This window comes from Stegastes partitus, unplaced genomic scaffold (genome assembly GCF_000690725.1).
Source record: "Stegastes partitus isolate 25-593 unplaced genomic scaffold, Stegastes_partitus-1.0.2 Scaffold1503, whole genome shotgun sequence".
Classification (NCBI taxonomy): Eukaryota; Metazoa; Chordata; class Actinopteri; family Pomacentridae; genus Stegastes; species Stegastes partitus.
This window is the reverse complement of record NW_007579234.1, coordinates 131947-154233: the sequence shown is the minus strand read 5'-3', so window position 1 is coordinate 154233 and position 22287 is coordinate 131947. Positions and strand designations below refer to the sequence as shown.

The 22287-nt window shown below is 42.0% G+C and overlaps 1 protein-coding gene across 1 annotated transcript in view; it reads right to left on the bottom strand.

Annotated features, from left to right (window-relative positions):
• hecw2a (HECT, C2 and WW domain containing E3 ubiquitin protein ligase 2a) overlaps positions 1 to 22287 on the bottom strand; it is a 33632-nt gene that overhangs the window by 6000 nt on the left and 5345 nt on the right. The window contains exons 3-27 of the mRNA XM_008300153.1: positions 21946 to 22040; positions 21133 to 21199; positions 20626 to 20795; positions 20364 to 20503; positions 18992 to 19092; positions 18041 to 18894; positions 16213 to 16329; positions 15987 to 16170; positions 15701 to 15793; positions 14528 to 14678; positions 13633 to 13739; positions 13128 to 13252; positions 12064 to 12249; positions 11743 to 11877; positions 8854 to 8956; positions 8665 to 8761; positions 8379 to 8462; positions 7828 to 7910; positions 6926 to 7046; positions 5692 to 5805; positions 4570 to 4722; positions 3606 to 3704; positions 2370 to 2499; positions 2108 to 2254; positions 722 to 836 (exon numbers count right to left, since the gene is read on the bottom strand). Coding sequence (XP_008298375.1) covers positions 722 to 836; positions 2108 to 2254; positions 2370 to 2499; positions 3606 to 3704; positions 4570 to 4722; positions 5692 to 5805; positions 6926 to 7046; positions 7828 to 7910; positions 8379 to 8462; positions 8665 to 8761; positions 8854 to 8956; positions 11743 to 11877; positions 12064 to 12249; positions 13128 to 13252; positions 13633 to 13739; positions 14528 to 14678; positions 15701 to 15793; positions 15987 to 16170; positions 16213 to 16329; positions 18041 to 18894; positions 18992 to 19092; positions 20364 to 20503; positions 20626 to 20795; positions 21133 to 21199; positions 21946 to 22040 — 3771 coding nt within the window. The remainder of the gene's footprint in view (positions 1 to 721; positions 837 to 2107; positions 2255 to 2369; positions 2500 to 3605; positions 3705 to 4569; positions 4723 to 5691; positions 5806 to 6925; positions 7047 to 7827; positions 7911 to 8378; positions 8463 to 8664; positions 8762 to 8853; positions 8957 to 11742; positions 11878 to 12063; positions 12250 to 13127; positions 13253 to 13632; positions 13740 to 14527; positions 14679 to 15700; positions 15794 to 15986; positions 16171 to 16212; positions 16330 to 18040; positions 18895 to 18991; positions 19093 to 20363; positions 20504 to 20625; positions 20796 to 21132; positions 21200 to 21945; positions 22041 to 22287) is intronic.

The following is a 22287-nucleotide window of genomic DNA, read 5'->3' as shown; positions in this document are numbered from 1 at the left end:
TAGAGTTAGAGGACTCACACAATGCAGATTACAATCATTAAAATAGATAGAGAAGAGGCTTATATGTCCTGGCATTTGATCCCTAGTGTGGTTCAATCTCCAAAACTGTGTACATTTTAAATAATACAACATGGGAAATAGCGTTATAGTTTTCATCTATGTGTGAAAATGCAAAGTTAGTAACAAATTAGGTGCATCAGTATCAGTAAATATATTTAAAAGAAAAAAAAAACGGAGATCCAGTTTGTAAAGGTGGTAGAGAAGGTTCTTCTCATTCATTCAGTGGACATGAATACTTTGGTTAAAATGGCAGCAGACTGGTCCAACAGCTGCCTCCAGTGGGCACTGGTGGTTAGACTAAGTCAGTGTGAAAACAGTCCTCTTCATGACAAGGACGCTTTGTTTTTTTTCTTGTATCTCTCTAGAGGTGAGGAAGATTGCTGGATTGAATCACAGGACCAGTTGAAAGACACTACAAAATAAATGAGAAGGGGGAACGGAGGTGCTCTAGAGCAAGGCATCTAATGCCCGACTGCTCTTGGCAGAGGTTTAGTGGCTGCACGTTTGGAGCTTCAAGTTGTGAATGAATGTACCGCAGGAACGGAGCGAGCGTATGTATTTGACTTAGCTAATTTAATCACGTTGCTGTCAGTGCGCCACAAACACTTTGATCTGCATCTCTTGCTCTCTTGCCTCACTGCTGCCCTCGAGCTTTACATACCTCCTCTGTACTCGGTGTTGTTCCTCCAGTCTGCCAGGTCGATCTCTGCAGTGCCTGCAATAACCAGCTCCAGCTCCCTGGCATCAAACACAGATACCAGTCGCACATCCACCACCTAATAAGCAAACACAGGCACATACATGGGAATGAGTGAAATACATGAAGATATAGCACAGCATATGTTTTTATCACAGATAGAGCGTTGAGACAATGCAGCTACTGTAGATCAATGTCGTGGAGATACACGGCCACACACTACTGTGGGGAAACTTCCCATCAGCCTGTTTACAGTAAATATGGGATTGGACTTGTTTAGAATACCAGGGCGGGCAACTGGCCTGGTTGTCTGTCATCTTGCCAGGAAAGGGATTTAAGTAGGGGTTGGGGTTGCACTATTTATCTAAACACAAAAGGAAATAGCTGAATATAAACACCTGTCCAGATTACAGTCCACTCCTCTTTCACTTTGTCATGCGTTCACAGCCTGCAGGACTGTGGGCTATCAGATGTCAACATCTATCTTCCTACTGGGTTAAATTAGAATGCATTCTCACTAATAGTTCAAAGAATACACCCACAAGTTTAGCTGTCATTTGAGCCTAACCACATTTGCTGCATCCATAAATGGCACGGAGCAGATACTTGTAAGTAATCGATGTGATTTATTTTCATGAATCGGTTTAATCTTCACCAAGACAAGTACGTTTGTTTGAGTGAGCGAACGTCACAGATGTCTACCGAAGAGCTCATGTGTCACTGTTCAGTTCACTGAAGTGCACTGCTACTTTGTCATTTGCTCTTTTGGCTTGATCAGAAGTATTTTTAGCCTTACTAGCTGAAATATATTGTGACACCAGCTTACTGCTTAAAGCACAATCATCCAGCGCTGCAAATGCCAGATGTCAGTCGGAGTTTGTACCGCTATTAAAAAAAGGGATTTTCAGCAAGCTAATGCAATGACGCAGCCACACTGCGTCACCGCTATTGATCAACCATCCTGTCACAGAGTATATTACAGCCATTATGTGCCGTGAAGAAGAAAGTAGTACTTAAAACGCAAGGCTTCAACAAAGAATTTGTTCACAGTTTTTCAAATCTGTCCTAAAACAGTACTCAGGTAACTGCATGCATCATGTGAAGTAGGTTTGGTTTGCTGTTATTTTCCCCGCACATACTGGCTATTGAAAGATCCCATTCTAATATAATTTAACTGAAAAGACTGTGGGTTTTGTCATCACTTATAATAGCAGCACATGAGGACGGTATCTTGAAATAGCCAGTGTGAACATGAGGGATGATTAGATCAAGCTATTTATGTGGGCACCTGAGGACAGGCTTAAACAGCCCATTTTTTACGTTTCCAACATCAGTATAATTGTGCTGTACCTCATAGAAGCCTCGGACCAGGCTCTCCGTCTGCTGGGCCACTCCTCTCTCTATACGCCACTTGACCATTCGCTCGATGTACTCCTTTTTGTTCTTCTCTGAGACAGGGATACCAGCCCCGCCAGGCTTCAGCTCTCTCTCTGTAATCTGCAGTATCACAGGCAGACGGGGTTTATGAAATTTATATGCAGATCTATTTCTAACAGGACGCTGTCCCAATTGAACAAATGTACGGAGGCTTGTCTTATTCAGCCGTACATACCTGTCCAAAGACCTCCTCGTTGACAGTGAAGGTGAGGTCCAGCATGTCTTCGATGTCGTTGTCCTTCATCCACTGCAGGCTCTGGTGAAACTCTTCATCCAGGAACTCCAGGTCACTCAAGTCACAGGGACTGCATGAATGGAAGGTTTACCAGGGGTCACCGAGAGGTCAACAAGGTATTGATGCGTCATAAACCACGGCTGATTGTAAGAAGTGAGGTTGAAGGTTAATTACCCAAAGTATAGCAGCGTAAGACAGCGGGCAGGAAAATAGGTTCGCTCAAATTTATTATGCATCAGGACAAAACTCCTTGAGATGAACCATGCCAGTTTGTAGGGTGTTGAGATGTTTACAGAGGCACAGTGATAATGAATAAAAGTAGAGGTCGAAACACACGCTTAGAGATAACATTTTTACAGTAAAGTCAGGTTATATGAAGGTAACTGCACATTCTGAACATCAGAACATCGACTATAACACCCTCAACATTCCTCTTTATAACACTTGATCTATTGTCTGTTTTTTCTCACTTTTCACTCCCTTATGCTAGGCCCTACAAATTTCATCCAGATATTTAATATATCACTGTTATTTTCAGATTAAGTTAATGCTGCACAGAATCAGATCATGCTGTTTGTGCGACCAAGCATGTTCTTGGGCAGCATGACTTATAGTTTTGGGTTTTTTTCTTGGTTGTATCTCTTTACATTTGAGTGAATATGCACCATAAATAGTATGGATACACTGAAAACATCTACTTGGATTCCTTCTTGTACTGAAGTATTAAAAAAATAGGATTATTACACTGGGCAATACTTTAAAAAAAAAATTTAAACACAAAAATCTCTTATGGATTATTTTCTACACATTTTCCTGCAAGTCAGCAGTATACTGGCCAACACAAATTTCCGTTTGTTTATTAAATGCTTGTCTATGCAATAATGACGAAGCCAAGAAAGGATCACTGTTGCTGGAGAGGTTAAGAAACCTTATTATTACAACATCTGTTCTCAGTGCAGACATTTGGCAGGGTTTTAGGTTGTTTGGACTAAGCTATTAATGAGGGTGCTGCTCCTACTGATAGAAACTGCAGCCAGCTGCTGACTGAGAGGATCTGACTGAAACATTCTCAGCAAGGTCTTAAACGGTCAGTGAAGGGCGTATGAGTGGAAGTAGTGGTACCCTGGAGGCTGACTTATGACGGGAAGTCAGGGGGAAGCAGGCTGAGGGACTTACATGCGAAGAAGCCCCTTGTAGAAAGGACGAGTAAAGAACGCATCCAGCAGGTACTGATGAACTAGAGCCAGCCCCAAGATGCGTCCACTGAAGCGAAACCTGGGCACAACATGGAAAACACAGGCATCAGAACTGGACTGAATTCAAATCATTTCTCAGGTCAAATGTTGGGAATGTCCTTCTTTGATGATGTGGGTTTACCCTTTCTTAACAAAGCAGTAAACAGATTATTTGTTTTCCTGTGAAAGAAAAAAAAAAAACCTCTGCAAGTCAGTCTGTGTGTGAGTGTTTCATGTAGCATCTAGCAGGCTTAAGAACAATTTGAAGCTCATTTACCCAACTGAGGACGCACCAGATGGTGACATAGTAATGACAAGAAATGAGAATCCCCAAGATTTACTGTGAGAGCAAAGCGCTGAGTTGGAACAGTGCAGAAGTCTGCTGTACAGAACCCAACCAGCAGGAGAGGATGAGGAGTTGTGTAGCTTCATAAGTCCCGCAGCATCTACCTCTCACTTTAAGGATGCATCTTTATCTTATCTGCCTTGTAAACGTCTCTAGCATCAAACATATTGTCTCTACGGGAACAAAAGGCAGGCATTGACTTGATAATCTTTAGCCTAATAGCTGCCTTAAGTTTTGTCCAATGTGACAATAAAAATCCTGAAGATCTGATTTCACAGCGTGTGCTGATAATTTCTCTGTCTTAGTGTTGACCCATACATTCATTAGTCTGGTCATCCATGTATCTGTCCAATCACTGAAGCAAAACTGACTGGTGAGCCAAAGATTGCTGATCCAAATTTCCACACAGCACCCTGCAAATTGCTTCCAATTTGGGATCAGCACGCAGCAGTCAGGGCAGAACAGAATCAACGCTTTACAGTCAGCACAGGAGCCTCAACAAACATATACAATCACCAAGACAGACACAGAGACATGCATAGATTATTAGAAGCCTCACCATTCATGATGGTTGTCTACAAAGGCAGACATGGGGCTGATCTGGACAGTGTATGTGTCATTGGCTGAATACTCAAACAGTCCGTAGTACGGGTTGAACAGTTCTCTCGACACCAGGAAGAAAAACTCTCTGGAGGGTCCACTGTAGTCCAACCTGCAACACACATCCCACAATGCATACATATGTATAAATCTTGGTCTGAGTCAGTATTAATTCTGCTGTTCTTCTGCAAAAACTGTGCAATCAAAGCAGGATCAGATTTTATTGGATTTTGCAGAAATTGGGACAACAGTCTGCATATCACTGACCCTTTGTGCATTTGAAATAAGGAAAGGACACAAAATGATAAATGAACTGATAAGCAAAGGATGTGTCACCAGCTTAGCAGTTTTCTTTCTAGATGTGGTGACATTTAAGAGCGTTTTATTGATAATTTTTGAGCAACTCGAGACAAGTCTGGTGATTTTTCAGGCAACTTAACTCCCTCTTAGTGAATATTCCCTCACGTTGCTCCCTGGATTGACAGCAGGAACTTCATGTGACCCATCAGCAGCCAGGCAGAAGTGTGAATGTACCGAACAACCAATTACTAATCATCACTGTTGGTCCAAGGAGCTCTGTCTCCTTTGTTTAGTTTTAAGTTATCTAACTTGACAATTTTTTTGTGTTTTCCCAAAATGCATTAAGCCTTTTAGCAAGAATTTGTTCTGCTTCATCTTCTATTTTAACACGTCAGCTAAAGTGAGATGAAATTTTTAATGCAAGCGGATACAATGATAGCAACTTAAAAAATAATTATAGCCAATAACAAAGCCTTTTAGTGTAAATTAAGTGTAGCTTAACTTTTCCTTTTTTAAAAAAATGTTGTAGATAAATCAAAAGAATGCATTAAATACTACATGATGATGTCACAAGTACTCGTCCACACAAACACTGTGGGTTTACTGGGAGTCTGTGGCTTCAGATGTGTGTGAAATAATCATTTTTGAAGCTCAAGATAAGAATGAATGCTGAGCAAATCTTCCTTGGATTATTTACAGAAAGGAAAGACACACATCTCACACTTGCTTTGTCTGAAGTCTGATATTGAAATAACACGGGAGCAAAATGTGTCTTTCTCACCCGTCCTCGCCTACAAAGCTGACGTAGAGTTTACTCCTCTGGAGGTCTTTACGGGAGTAACACATGATCTGGTTGAAGGCGTCCTCCAGAAGGTGGTCTCGGCGTATGATGAGTCTAGGAGCACACACAAACAAAGCATGCACTCAATCCAATAATATCATCCCTGACACTTTTGGGTTAGCAAAGAACGTAGTGTTGTTTTATTAATTAACTTCAGCTAGTAGGCAATGCGTCTGAATTTTCCAAAAAAAAATCAATATTGCCAATAATGGCAATAATGCCAAAAGAAGATAATTTGCAGTTGTGCCACACACAACTGGAAAAAGCATAAAAGCATGTTGGTAACTTTATCCTGCAGATCTGACTGAAGCTGGACAGCCAACACTAGACAAGTTAATGCAAAAGTATTAATATTGACGACACTGAAAATCCTGTCTGATAAAGTTGGATATCAAAGGATAAGGCTAGCGTCACCAAATCCCATGAAAAGATCAAACCCAACAATGAGTCAGTCCATCTGAGTCCTTTCTGACCTCCCTAATCTGTGTGTGGCTCCTTGCCCGAGCCTGTTCATTCATTCACATTAGCATCTATAAAAATAGCACAAATATATAGTTAGATTTTTTTGAAAAACAGGCTTAGTAATTTCCCAAAGCAGCTGGACACTGTAGCTTTTAGCAAACGTTAATCAAGAGAGGATACAGCGTATTTGTCTGCGAGTATTTTGAGCAGCAAATTAATTTACATTTGGAGCTCTGGTGAGTATTTACAACAGCAGGATGTGTTTGAGGGATTGGGTCGAAATAAACTACAGTGTGCGTTCGTGGCAATAAACGAACATGTCACACAGTGCAAAGCTGTAGCTCACTGATGTGTTTTTAATTGTTTTTGCACAACAATGGAGCTCTGTGGCACAGAGGAATAAGACACATCAGGCTTTGTAGTTAGGATCAATTCCTTCATGGTCCTGTGAACAATAAAAATAAAAAATAAAATATTACTAGCTTCCTTCTGCCTTTTTTTCATTCAGTCATGGCAGATATCACTGCTTGCGCTACCCAGTGTTTTATCTGTTTCAAAACAACCCTGCTGTGTCCTTCTGAACCATAAACTGATCCACTTTAGGTGTTAGAACAGCAAACATGGCACTAACCATTGGTTGAGTCACTACTTTTACACTGTTTTCTAGATCAGCACTTGTTAAGACAATTCTCTATGTGGTGATGAAACCTACTTGACTTTCCCGGGTCCCTGTCCATAACCCTTTGTCTCCAGCTTTCGATAGAAGTTCCTCAGTTTAGCCTCGAAATCTCGCTTATAGGGAGCAGGAGCTCGGGCATTAGCTCGCTGAGTGCCTAAGACGTAAATGAGAAAGAAAATCAGATACAGAAAGAGAAAGACATAGAACATAAGGAGAGGGGAAGGAAAAGTGTACAATGAATGTCAAAAAGAAGGTTTCAGAGCAATACAGACTTTGTGTGGAGATATATTTTGGTAATGCTTGGAAATAAAATGGAACTTTAATGATCTCTAGTGAAAACTGGGTAAGGTTTAAATGGATGTGCAATCAAAAAAAAAACGGAAGTTGTGTATGCAGGTTAATCCTGGATTGTTGTTTTGTATCAGACTGTTAAAGCTTTCATTAATTTGAGAGACAAACACACCCATCGCTTCATCTGGCAGTGTTGTGGTTAAAAGATTAGAGGTGTACAGACAAAGACACTGACATTAGAACAGTGACAGGTGAGCTGAAGAGAAGTGTTTGTATCGACGACACTTTATTCAGTTTCCTTTTACTTAAATTGTTTATAGTTCTTTGATATGTACGTACTTTGAATCAGGTCAGGTGACTGTAGTTTACTGTAGTAATTCTGTATGTAGAGTTAAAAGGGAATGTGAGCTGGATTTCTTCTAAGAGTTTATTCACGTCTTATGTGAGTGTATTCATCTTTTAGGTTAAGCCTGACATCAATCTCTGTCATATATGAAAAGAGGTTATTTACTAAGAGACACAAACCTTTTATTAGATTCTTTGTAATAAAAGGAGAAGATTTAATAAAGGTAAGATATGTGTATCATGCCTATAAAGCTGTTGGGGTTGGTGTGATGCAGACAGAGAGCGAGACAGAGACCTACCAGGGGAGCTCTGAGGCGAGGAGATGCAGTAACCTGGGTGGAGTAACGGCGGTACATATGACATCACCTCCTCCTCAAATAAGCTGAAGGAGAGAGAGAGAGAGAGAGAGAGAGAGAGAGAGAGGGGCGTGCACACAGAGCACGGTCAGAAACACACACACACATGAAGTACTGATAAGAAACCACACAGCTCAGAGCAGTGTAGCATTAGCATAGATGGGAATTAGACTTTCTCGCACACACACATACATTCACATACACAAGGGTGAGGAGTAATAGAAGAGTAATGCTGCTGATGCTTATGTAAAAACAAAATAGGGCTGGCTGAGAAGGCAGCTATTACAGCGACTAAAGACATGTGGCATGACTCAGCACGTGACTGTAACTGCTACTTACAGCTTAAATTACCATGTGTGCAAACACGTCGGATCAAAGGGCAATAATTAAAAAGGTGACATAAGCTACCAATTTTGAAGAAGGATATATAATTGGTTGTAATTCTGACCAACGGTCTCTGCGCCGTGTCACAATCACACTCCGGCACGACTCACCTCAGCAGCATGACGAGGTCAGCGTCGCTGGAGAGGCGAGCCAGGCCGTTGACTCCCTCGCTGCGAATGAACTGCACTTTGTCCCTGCAAACACACACACGCATGTCAGGGGCTAAACAGACACTATCCATTAGGATTAAAGGTTAACCATGTATTCAGGATGACTGATGAGGATGATAATGGAGGTGTTGGAGGTGAGCAAGGCCACAGAGGAGGAGAGAGGGAGGTTAAAAAGGGAAGCAGAGAAAGAGAAAAAACACTAAGACGAAGGAAGAGAGATGCATACTTGAGCGAGTGGTTCCTCGCAAGCTCAGGTTGTCTTTCCTGCAGAATCTCAAAGATGTTGGGTTGCCGTAGAAACGCCACTATCTTGTCATTGTAGGCTGGAGGATAAAGAGGAGAAAATCAAGGATATATGTCTTGTGCTTTATCGCTTTACTCTCGTAGCCACGGATGTTCATTCTGTCCGACTTACCCACAGGCACCACGTCATGGTACTGACTTCGACTGGAGCCGCTGAAGGTGCTGGAGGGGCGGGGCATGACGGGTGGGTTGGTTTGGCGAGAGTCATCCACCACCTGTGACAAAAGGACGCACTACAGTTCAGGTCGCATCCTAGTTCTGAGACCAACCCAGTCATCAGTCAGCACTGACCTCAACTCAACCCAGTTGTCACAATTAATCCTCTGAACCCCAGAATCTGGCAGCAGGTTAAAAACCCGCTATCTTTAATCCCCAAAATGACACCATTTAGAAAGAATCACTGGATTTAAAAAAAAATTAATTTACAGCTCCCACAGACATCCAGTTCTGTCGGGAAAATTAACCAAATCTAAGCTGACAGATATTTATTCAAAATCAAAAAGTTTCCATAAAACTAAAAAATTCATTGTGCCCCTCAGTGCAACTGAGAAACCATGAATGAAACCATGGCTTTGTTGTGGCACGTGACAAAAAGTCAGTGATGATTTGGCTGAACTGCAGGCTGTGTCTACACAGAGAAGTGAGGAGAGAAGTATGAATACAAATGAGAGAGACTGAAATAAAACTTGATCTAAAAAATAAATGCAACATGGCTCAAAAACGGTATGGAGAGTAGCAACTTGAAATATCTTTAAAGAATGAATGTGCATTGTGGAGTGTGAAATTCCTCCTTAGTAGAGATAGTAAAATATATCCTGCATGCGCATTCTCTGTTTTTTCATGAGTGGTAACACTTGTGGGAACTTGGAAAAATGTTGTACAATCAGGTTTTTACATTTTTGTAAAACAAATAATCAAAAAAATAAATAAATAAAACTTTCATATTTTCTTTATTTTGTTTTACTGCAAAGAAGATATTGTTGAGTTATTTTTATTTTTAGCCATAGTTGTGCTGTTAAAGGTGCAGGATTTTATATTGAAGTCAAAAACGGGCTCACAGTGAGGGATAATGGAACAGGAACAAACTCGCTCAGAAACTACATGAAGTTCAGAGGGTTAACTATCCATCCATCCATTATCTATACACCGCTTAAGCCCCCGGGGGGGCTGGAGCCTATCCCAGCCGACTCAGGGTGAAGGCAGGGGACACCCTGGACAGGTCACCAGTCTATCACAGGGCCACACTTAGAGACAGACAACCAAGCACACTCACATTCACACCTACGGACAATTTAGAATCACCAATTAACCTCAACATGTTTTTGGACTGTGTGGGAGGAAGCTGGAGAACCCGGAGAGAACCCACGCTGCACGGGGAGAACATTCAAACTCCACGCAGAAAGATTCCGGGAATCGGCAACCTTCTTGCTGCGAGACAACAGTGCTAACCAACTGCGCCACCCTGCAGCCTTGGGATAACTATGATATGAGTTTCCAAAGCATACCATGGGGGGGGGGGTGCTTGTACGAAATGCAAATTATGCTTTAAGGGCGCAAAATGTTGCATCACTGTAAGTTTTGGATTTAGCGTGGTGATACTACAGATGTAAACAAGCAATTAAGCTCTGATACATTGATGCTGGGCTGATTACCCTCAGGTTTTTAGGTAAACAAAATGTATAACTCCATAATAATATCACTGTCTGCTTCACACAGACAGTGGACTGGACCTGCTATACAGCAACGACAACAGAAAGGTCTAATTGAGAGAAAAATAACATGCTGCTCTTTTGTCGTGTTGTGGTCGCGTCGACATCATTTAATTTGCTGCAATATGTTTTTATTGCTCTCACTGACGTGTTTTTATTGTCTGGCATTGTCTCAGCATTTCTCTCTCTTTACGTCCCCCCTCTCCCTGACCTGATATTAAAAGACGCTGCAGCGGTCAGTTTGCAGCCATACATCCGGTAAAGCAGCTAATTATATACATTTCATTTCCGCCTTACAGATTTAGTTTCTCTTCACATACTGCCCACTGTTTGGTTTGACACAGATGTAGCATCACCCAGACCCAGAAGTTGTTTCAGTTCATGCCAGTACGGTACAAAAAACAACTTGCAGATATTTGAATTAGCTTCAAATAGGCGCACCATCACCATAAAACCTTAGAATTACCTCATTGATGAATATATAAGTATTTTAAAAAGCATCTTCAGAAAGGGATTACGTGTGTCACAAAGTCAAACCCAGCAGGTCAATCATGGGTAAAATGACACACTGTGAAATAACTATGTACATTTGTATTAAAAGGCTTATTTGTCAATAGTTTCTGATGTCAGAACACTGCAAAAAGACTGCATGAAGGTGCATGAAGAACAAAGACAGTCCCCGTTGCATTAGCATCAATACACAAATGTTTTCCTAATAAGAGACCTATCCAAACTCTTTACCCTCAACAGAGAACGGCACCCAGCAGTGGTGGGGGTTGTATGGATTTGTGAGGCAACAGGAGCTTTATATCACATTCAGTGTGATCCCTGGTGTTTGTGGTGAAACGGACTAACGTATCACTGCTAGTACGACAATGATTGAGTGATGCTCATCAGTGCTTTATATAGGACCTAAATGATTTGAAAGAGATGAATGTAAACAAGCCAGAAGCAATTATCAGCCAAAGGTTTGGGCCATCCCTCGTATCAACATAAAAACAATCAACTGTTCGACATGTCTATAAAGAACCTCAGTTATTTACATAATACAGTGGGATATCTGGAAGGATGAGGGTAACTGCATTCTGAAATCCCGATGTGGTCCTGTGGTATTCGAACATATTCTGAGTGTAAAAGAAAACATTCTGATGGCTTCACTACAGAACCCCCGGCTCTGCCCACAACAGAGCAACTCACTAAGCATTTTTGTAATTGGTCTCTATTAACATTATCTGTGTGAGCCTTAAGTTGATGTCAGGTGACAAGTGCTGCAGTGGGGAGTAGTCTCTCACCTCCCCAGCACTGTGGCTGCGCTGGCGGCTCAGATGCTGGCGGTGGGCCAGCAGCCCGGTGGAGCGAGAACTTTGGAGGGGCAGCCGTGGGTCAATGAAGGTCGTGGAGCGACAGTTGTGATCCACGAAGAAGGGCTGAGGATTGAAATGTACAAATCAATAGTCACGTATGGATAAACTCATCAGAAATCCTCACATCCAGTACAATTGAAGTAGGGATTAAAACTCTATTGGTCAGCTGAAAGGAGATTACAGTCACTGGAAACAAGTGACCTTAAGGGTCAGAGTTATCCCATGTCAAAAGTCACATGTCAAACACACCTTCCCAGTATGGTCGTGCTTCATCTCCCAGCCCCGGGGAAGCTCCAGCTGCTTGTTGGAGAACATGTTGAGGAAGGTGACGAGGTCGCGGTTGTGCTGGTAGCGCTCAAAGTAATGAGCATCTCGACGCACCTTGCTGATCATGTGCTTCAGGCAGGTGTTGCTCGTAAACATGCGATAGGCACTCTGAGCAGAGAGGGCAGAGAAACGAGGTGATCAGAAAGAGACAGGAGACCGACAGGAGAACCAGCTTCGGGCTCAATTGCAGTCCATTCGCACAGGATGGAAAACTGTTTTTGAATTATGTTCTTATATATCTAGTGCAGGATCAGTTCTGCATGCTCTGAGACGACATGTTAGAATTGTGCTAGAAAACAGAAAGGTGTGCTGTGGAGCTGTACATTATGGAGCCGATTGTCTGAGCAGCGTTCTGTTGTCATGTGACGTGCATCCAAGGAAGGAAATACATTCAACACATGGGTTGGAGCTCAAGGGTGCACACAATGTGCTGGAATGAGCAGCACTACATGTAAACCTATCTCCAGAGGCACCTCATGGAAAGTCCCTGAAATTAAACTTTGGTATCTTTTAGCCATCTTTCAACTGATCACATTTCCATATGAACATCTGTATCTGACTACAGGTGCAAGTTATTGACTGATTACTGGTTAAATTATAGAATCATTTCCTTTTTTTTTTTTTTTGAAAATTTAAAATTCCTGTTTAATCAAGTGTATAATAAGTATATTTCTTATTTACTTACTATTACTGCATTGGACATACATCTGTACCTCAATGTGCTCCAAGTTAAATAAAGGTTGAAGTAATGGATGAAATAATTGTTTGGTCTAGAAATCAACACATGAAAAAATGTCTTTGTATTTTGTCGTTAACTTCTAAAACCTGCACAGAAACCAATTCTCTCTAATACACCCTGAGCTAGTTAAAGTTTAGATCAATTTTTTTTTTCTGACCAGCATCATAAGAGCTCAAAGTGACATTTGTTGAATAGAACTGCTTCTTGAGGTTTAAATGTGTCTTTGTTATAAACGTGTTAGACTGACAGGGTTAGAATGCAGCACGGTGAAGAAGTCGGGGCTGCACAGGAACTTGGCGCTTGGCGACTGGAGCAGCAGGGAGAGGCGCGAGCGACCACTGGAGTGAGCGACTGCGCTTTCTCGTCTGTATTCTGTAATAGATTTGACAAATAAAAGTCAGAGCTTGACACAAACCAAAGCAGTTTATGCCGTGAAAACACAAAACGTGTGAGGCTGTTGTACAAAAACAAGCTACACAAAAGCAGATCTGAAGAGTTTCAAAATTACATCTAGAATTTTGCAGCGCAAGTGACGCAAAAGAAGACATCTTTGCAGACTACTGCCATTTAAAAGTCTTTGTCTATATACAGTTTTCAGACTCATGGCTTATAACAGTATTTTAAAAGATGAATCTTGACTCATGTAGAGGGACACATATTTTTTTCTCAAAAATAATTCGGAGTTCTTTTTATATATACATGTATGTAAAAATATTTCTACATTTGTCTGTTATAAGTCCACTGAGACGTACCAGAAATGGAGTGGGGCATCAGTTCACTTTCTGGTTCAGGAAGCAGGTCAACTGGGGCTTCCTCTGAACGATCACTGTTGGTTATGGTTCTCCTGATGCTCTGGTATCTGGGATCAAGAGCAACAGATGAAGTACAGTTTTTCACCAGCTCACCAAAAAAACAGAGTCTTGGAGTGCAACTGCTTTTTAGGAAAATCAAAGAAAAGAATAAAATTGAGGCCTCTTTAGCAAAGAGAGCAAAATACAGAAGCACTCCTCCTCTTTGGACATCTTCGTTCATTCAAGGGTTTATTTGTTCAAAAATCCCAAAATAAAAACAAACACAGTAGGGCTGAACGACTTGGGGAAAATATCTAAATGTGATTTTTCCTGACAAACATTGCGATTTGATTTTCGTCACGCTTGGGTTCAGAGTTCACTTTGTAATAGTGTGGTCCTGATTGTAACATGTGACTAAATGTTACCACAAGATGCCAGGAAAGGTCGCACAACGAGGATGACTTCTAAAACCCCACAACAGTTTAATTTCCAGATGTGCTGCTTAATGCATATTATAAATTGATAGTCTTTGTGATTTGTTAATTGAATAGTTTCAAATCCTGATGTCTACTTAAAATCAATTAATTGTTTAGCTCTGATGTAAGAAGACAACCACGGGCAATATCCTGATAAAAAGACATGAGAGTACACATGAGAAATGAAACACCTTTGAGATCCCAGTTTAGTTAACACCAAGTTTTGTTTTGCCTTTCTTGAGTATTAAAAGCCGCGACTGATGACTCTGATTTAGTCACATATTAAACATATACACACACTCATTGGTGGTCTCTGCTCACTACTTACAAATCTAGACTATTCCAGTTATGATGATTTCTCTTTTTTTTTTTAAACCCACCTGCGGTTGAGCTGCTCCATCTGCTGAATGGAGTTGGAGCGGGTCAGGCCCTGTGGGGCAGGTGGTCCAGTGGGACGCTGCCACGTGGTGGTTCTGTTCACGTGGTCCACAAAGAAGATCCTTCCATGGCTGTCGATCCGAGCCTCCCAGTCTGAGAGGCAATCAATAATGGATACAAAGTAGGTGTTTAGTGCCTTGCGGACGTATAACTGTAAAAATTAAAGATGAAGCTTCCCAAGAAATAACTAACACACTTCAGGATCTTCATTAGTAGTCCAATACATTTTAGATCAGATTTTTTTCTTTTTCCATTTCGTTCCAATAAACAGTAAAATGGCCACATTCAAGTCTGTGTTTCCTGTTTTGCTACAATTTCCAGCCAGCTCCAACAGATTTGCAGGTCAGAGTTCCCTTTTGCAGAGTGCAGAGTTCACTGTAGCATCACTCTCATACATTCATCTCTCTGATCAAAATGTATTTATTACCTGCACCAGAAACACAAGTGTACTACTAACTATGGAATATACTGTATACAGTTAGTTATGTACAGTGGAATCAAGACATATTAAAATGATAACATCTACCATGTATAATGCTGATAATGTTTACCATCATGCATGCTAGCATCTTGCATTAAAAACAGAGGGAATGTCTATGCATATATCCTTCAAATACATTTAGTTACAAATACAGCATTTCATCCAATATCAGTTGACACATCTGACTCCAAACCCAAAACCATCATCCCCATGGTGGCTCCAGATAATAAGCCAGGACATCTGAAAGTCACTAAGATTGTTCCTCTGGGAATCATGAACGTTCAGGGCAATTCATCATTTCAGGCCAGAGTGGATACAACCCAGGTTACCTTGATTGACATTGTCACGCAAAGAGTCTTAGTAGTGTGACAAAAAAGTAATTCAAAGCTTGATATAATCTTAGTTATATCTTTCAAATGTGTTTGGTTACAAGATGAGGAATCACTGCATCAATAAAGTCATTCTTTGGATTTTCTAGGGTTCATGTTGGCTTGATTTTTTAAGGGTTTTGTCAGGTCTAACACATATGTCCAACAGACATGGATGTACAACAGACACATGAACAGAATGACGCACTGCTACACGCGCACAACAATCAACCAGCGACACAGCACGTGCAGACACACACACTCACTGGGAGGTAGAGGCTCGTCCACACGTTGGTATCGATGGATGTCGTGACGCACAGAAGGAAGCGATCGTACAGGATGGCCGTTGACATGGGTACCTGAACACAGAAAACACACAAGACGCAGCAGGAATTTTGTTTAAACATGAGGTAGAAGTGTTGTGTGACCAACACTAGTAATGGACTAAACTATTTGACCCAACCAAGCACCCTTATTGGCTGTGACATTCACCCAAAAAACCAAAGCGAGTGATTTTAAAGACGCATTTGAGATTTGTGTAAAGCTGACTACCTTCCTCTCCATCTGTTTCTGTGGTAACCTGCTCTGACTCCGCAGACCCCGCCTCCTCACTTGGCTTCGTCTCCTCCCCTTCCTGGGCTTCGGCCACGCCCCCTGAAGCCTGCAGGCTCAGCCTCCGAACACTGATCTCCTCAACTTCCACCTGCTCACTAGCGGGTGCAGCTTGTCCTTCAACCTCAGAGGTAGCAGCAGCAGCAGCAGCAGCAGCAGCAGCAGCAGGAGCAGCAGCAGCTTGTCCACCCCCTTCATCATCCACAGCTTGATTGGTTGGTGGGGCCCCGGACTCTACATCTCCCCCTGGATCTATGGCCGTCTCAGCTCCCTCCTCTGGTTCCTACAAAATACCCCCCCAAAAAAAGCAATTAGGAAAACGACAAAATAATATTAATTCGACAAAGACACAGAATCGCATTTGACTGACATGAGTTCACACTGATTTAAGTACTGTAGATGATGCCACAACTGCAGCTGAATCAACTGAGTGAAACATACAGTGTAGAGATATGTAAGGCATCCACGCCTACTGCTACAAAATATCAGTAAATTACAGGAAGTCAGACGATCTCAGCGGCAGCTCAGAACACGAGCCAACATTGGCTAAATCACCAAGGCAACAAAAGAAAGTTTGACTTTATGCAAATATGCATTGGCGCGTGACATCTAGTACCAATCGCAGCATGCTTGTGAAAAAAGATTCAGTGAAAAGTGGATACAGATCACTGGTTCCCACTCATCCGCTGTTCTGAGAAAGTCACTACGAAAACAAAACAAGTCAGACGAAAAGGCAAAAACATTTCCAACTAACTTTCCACCATAAAGTAGGAGGATGGTGCTGCAGAAGAGTCTTGTGGTGCTGCATCCTTTAATGATCCAAAAACATGCTGAGGTTAATTGGTGATTCTAAATTGTCTGTAGGTGTGAATGTGAGTGTACTTGGTTGTCTGTCTCTAAGTGTAGCCCTGTGATAGACTGGTGACCTGTCCAGGGTGTCCCCTGTCTTCACCCTGAGTCAGCTGAGATAGACTCCTGCGACCCTAGTGAGGATTAAGCAGTGTATAGATAATGGATGGATGGATGGATGATGATTTAAGTTTCAATTGCATCTTACTTGTCAGTTGACAAATGGGATAAAATGTATTGATTTTCAAGTATTTAACTCACTACTGTAGTTTAGGAGGAACTAAAAGATTGTTTCACTTGGTGGACATTAAGTTCTGTTTGTGTGAAATGTAGCAGCACTCTAGAGATGCTTTGATTACAACGTGCATGCACACAAAGCTGCAAATGCAAGTGCACAAGCACTCAGGCAGTAAGGTTCATATCCAAAAGTCATTTTTTCTCATACTACCGATCAACAGTCAAGAAGACAGTGAAGAAGACCGCGAACAAACATTAATGTAATGTACAATTTAGCACACTGTTCTTCAAACTGACAAGAGAAAATTAAATGGGAAAAAAATCATTACATACATTTGTCAGAGATGAAGAATAAAAAAAAATAAAACATAAACTGTTAACAGAATTATTAAAATATGTTAAAATATTGCTCTATCTGATAATTGGGTCTGAGGTTTCCTTGCAGACATGTTCCCCTGAGAGTAATGTATGTATATGAGACATACCTTAAAGCAGCAAACAAGCAGTTAGCCAACATGGAAATGTACAGGAACCAAATTTTAAATAATAACGCAATGTACAATAATCCTTTACAGAAAGCAGCTTAATGTCAAATATTTGCTGTTTACAGTTTCTCAAACTGGTGTATTTGCAGCTTTTCTGTTTTTTTATCATTGTAAATTGAGTATCTTTTGGTCCTTGAGCTATAATTAGGACTAAACTAGCAATTTCAAGATGTTACCTCAAGCACTGACATTAACATTTTGAACTATTTTCTGCCATTTTATACACAAACTATTTAACCAATAAATCAGAGATATATAAATAATAAATAGTAATTACTCACAGTGTCTCGGAGGACATTTGTAGTTTTGTAATATAATTGATATAAACAGAAGGTTAAATCCGTGTAAGGAGAGTGAACTCACCACAGCAGTGGTCAGTGTGATTGGACAGCTCTCTGATGATGAGAACGCTGTCTGAGGGGCTGTAGCCATTGAGCAGGTGTCGATCTCTGATGAAGGGTCCTCCACAGGCCCCCTGCCTTGCTCAGCTACCTGTCCACCCTCTGGCAAAACATTATGAGCCTCTGCGAATGGAGCCTCCTCCACTTCAAGGAAAACGTCTGGCTCCAGAACATCCTCCAAGTCCAAACCAAGCTCACCCTCCGGGGCCACTTCTGCCCCAGGAGGGATGTCTTCTATCATAGCACCTGCACCCTCAGGCTCCTCCTCCAGCACTGAGTGCTCCAGCTGCTCAGGCTCCTGCTGAAGCTCAGGAAACAGGTCGTCTTCCTCAGGACCACTGACGTCTGGAGGTACTCCATTCATTAGCAGTGGTGACAGTGGCACCGGAGTGATGTCATTGGCGCCGGACCTCTCCTCATCCTCATCTGAATCGATGTGTAACATGGCGCTGAGCCTTGTGTGTGTGGGGAAACTCGAGCGTAATTTGGGTGAAGCAGCACCCAAGGGTCTTTCACCGGGGCCTTTAGGGGCCTCAATAGCATCCAGGCCCTCACTGAGTGACCTCTGTAGCAATTCATGGCCCGAAAGGCTTTCAGGTTCCATATATCTGCCCTCTGCTCCGACAAGAGGAAGGTCTTTCTCTGGGCAGGCTGTGGCTCCGCCTTCCCACATGCTTTGGGAGCCCTGAGAACCTGTAGGGGAGGGGCCAGCAGAGACCACACCTGGAAGGTGGTGGGGCAAGTCCTCATCATCGGATGGAGTCCCTGGAGCTCCATTCAAGGACGAAATGCCAATGATAGAATCAGGAGAGGCACCTGCAGGCAGACCAGTTTGCACATTGATGAAAACACATTTAAAGAAAATACACTGTGCAGTAACGGATGTTAAAATAGAGCTGAAAGGCAGATTTACCATCCGGCCCAGTCGAGGTGAGCTCAACTTTGAACTGCAACTGCCCGCTTACATGTTCAGTGGGCAGGCGTCGACACAGAGAGAAACTCACAGGCTGGATTCTGCCCAGTGAAACAAACAACACAGGATATACTATGATGTATTATCACATAGGATCTGTGGCCTGGTGTGTATCTTAAAGGTTCTATGTTGTGTTTCTTTTTAGCAAATTACTGAAAGTCTCACATCCTCAGAATATGTCTTTCAGCTTTTCAGCTCAAAATACTGCAAAGAGGCTTCATTTCACCATGACTGTATAAGCCCTGGGTTTAGCCTTGTGCTAAATGTGCTGTTTCAGAGTCTGTAGCTTTAAATGCAGCTGAGCTGCTGCCGTCCACGCCTCCTTCAGGAAGAACAAGACCTCTTTTTCTGTGATTGACAGAACGCAGCAAAACAGTTGCCTGCACAGCAACCGACACAGACATGAATGAGTGTGAGACCAGGATATTCTATTGTTCCCAACTTTCCAGCAGTGATTGTCTGACAGGAAAATACAGCCAAATCCACAGCACAGCTGTTGTTTGTAACTCACGTGTATGGTGAGTTTGTCAGGCAATGTTAGAGTTAGAACATCAGCAGTTTAGCGGGTGGAACCACAGATAGGGAAATAGTTTTGAGGTCTTAATGGACTGCGATTTAGTCACTATTTCATACTCGTTCTGTTGTCTGACAAGAGAAAAAGAAAAATATGTAAATGTGAACAGCTTTAGTGAGAATCAGCCGCATTGAAATGCATGTGAGCACAGAGGTCAGGAGAGAAGTAAACACATGTAAACAGCAGCTGAAGTTGAAGTCATTAATCCATCCAGTCCTTGTTTATTGGTTTCAAATCGATCTTCTTTACAAAGCTTTGACCTCTGGCGGTACAATCAAAGCTAACAGCAACATCAACCATAGTAACCGTTACCTGCCAACACTAAGGATTTTCCTATTGTTACGGGGACACTGCCATCAAAAAAAGTAATTCACTAAATCTTAATTTCCTCAGATGCTTGTGTTCAGTCTTGGTTCAACAACAGAACATGCAGCCTTTGAGTAAAACTGTCACAGACTTGTAAAGCTGGGAGGCTACTTAGTGGTGGGGCGGCTTGAGGAATGACAGAAGTAAATAGATGTAATCCTATTTTGACAACTTTTACTTTACAATTTTAAGTTTTTAACACTCATAGTACACAATAGAAATAGATTTTCCCCACATGGGAAACATAAACATTGTCCACAGAGCATACGAATAACCATCTAATTGAACTGCTTACATTATGAAGTATGCTCTATTTGTGTATTTGGCTGTGAGTGAATTCATGTCTGCATGTGTCTGTTTTGTGGAACCCACCCAGGTATTTTTTCAATAAGCCGCTGGACGGGGATAGTGAGCTGACCAAGGAAGCGTTTGATGATCGGCCTGCTTTTTGCAAACTTGTCCTTCACCTCGATGTAGAGAATATCTGTCATCAGCGCCACGAATGTGTATTTCTGTAGAGAGGCAAAAGCAAATACACACAGATTCTCAGCTGACATACATATTTCATAGTGTAAAAAGAGAACGTGTGTGTCGGTGCTAAAAGACATTCTGCATGACAAGACATAAACATCACCTCTCCATGCCAGACGGGGTTGGTGGTATTAGCGATGATAGCTGATCGCCGTTCCTGTCCGTGATGGCTGAAGATGGGGAAGACGCTTCTCTTCCCTGGGTGGATGGACATCTTCAGGTACGGGTCAGGATTGAAAAACATGCCCTTCTTCAAGCCAGTGGCACGCAGATCTGCAAGAGCAAAGTGGATTGGATGAGCAAGGTGGAAATTTGTTCTTGTAAACTCATTAAAATGATATTGCCTGACTTCAGAAGAAACATTTTTAGTTTTTCTCTGGCAGAGACATCTGTTTTAATTCCAAGGCCACTGTGTTCCCAGAAAACAGCTTTTAAAGTTTACTCTAGTTTTTTCCCAAAGGGACTGTAAGACAAAGATGATGATAAGATGGCATCACAAAAATCCAAATGTCTGGTCTGTTTTTGAAGGTACTGCTAAATTTACTTCGAGTTACTGACTTGCCCTTACACGCTGGCCCTGATTTGAAGGGATGAAAACTCCGCAGCTCACCTGTCAACGTAAAGCTGATCAGCTTCCGAGGATGTTCGACGCCCACCTGCTCCGTCAGCCCCTCCACCTGAGAGGCAAGAGACAGTGTCACACTCTACATACCACAGGGGAAAAAAAGCACAGGGCAAAGCTGTATTCCAAGGACCATACACACACACACACACACACACACACACCTGCGTTTGTCCTGCTAAACTCACATAAATCGTGAATGGTAATAGAGGAGACATCTTAGGAGGTTCAGGGAATTAAATTACTGAAAGCAGGCAGCGGTGTAGTAGTGAGGACGCACAGCTCATCTTTGATGTAGCTGAGTGTTAGGGATTGATTGTGGTCATATACGACACAACATTTGGTTATCAATCAAGTCGACAGCATTGCAACATGGCATACAAACAATGAATTACATGCCTGCCTGAACCACCACAAGGCTCCATTATGTACAAATCATGTGTACGTTACATAACTGACCATTTTTCAAAGAATACAACAGATTTCCAGACAGAACTCCTGCCGACCAGGCGGCCATCGTGGCTATGGCTCCGGTTACAGAAACTTGAAATTTGCTTATTGGCAACAGCCCTGGTAGCTGGTGCATTTAAAAAACACTCTGACCTGAATATGAAGTTTCAAGCAGCGAACACACCGCTTTCAGTCGGTGACTCACACGTCTAGTATGTCAGCAAATACAACGATCACAACTAATCACAATTCTTTGATGTAATCTGAGCCAAAGCCAGAGACTCCACAGGTCCAAATGTCAGGCTGATTTAACAGCATATCTCTCTATCATACACACACAGTCGTACACACCAGGACAGCTGGATTCTTCACAGTGATGCAGGGGGTCGTGGCTCTCAGGGCTCCGCTCACTCCATGGTAGTACTTGAAACAGATCTTGGTCTCAGCTGTGGAGAAGGAAGAATAGAGTTATGAGACCTGAAAACATTGTAAACATTCTCCAACCGTTGCTGACCACTCCTTATTTGTACTGCAGAATATCAAGCAGTATTAGGGGATAATTATGATTCATGGTGTCATATAATCACAACAGTGGTTGCTTGTGTGAAAAGTATGAATGTTCTCCCATTTATAAGATAAGATAAGATAAGATAAGATATGCCTTTATTTATCTCACAGTGGAGAAATTCACAT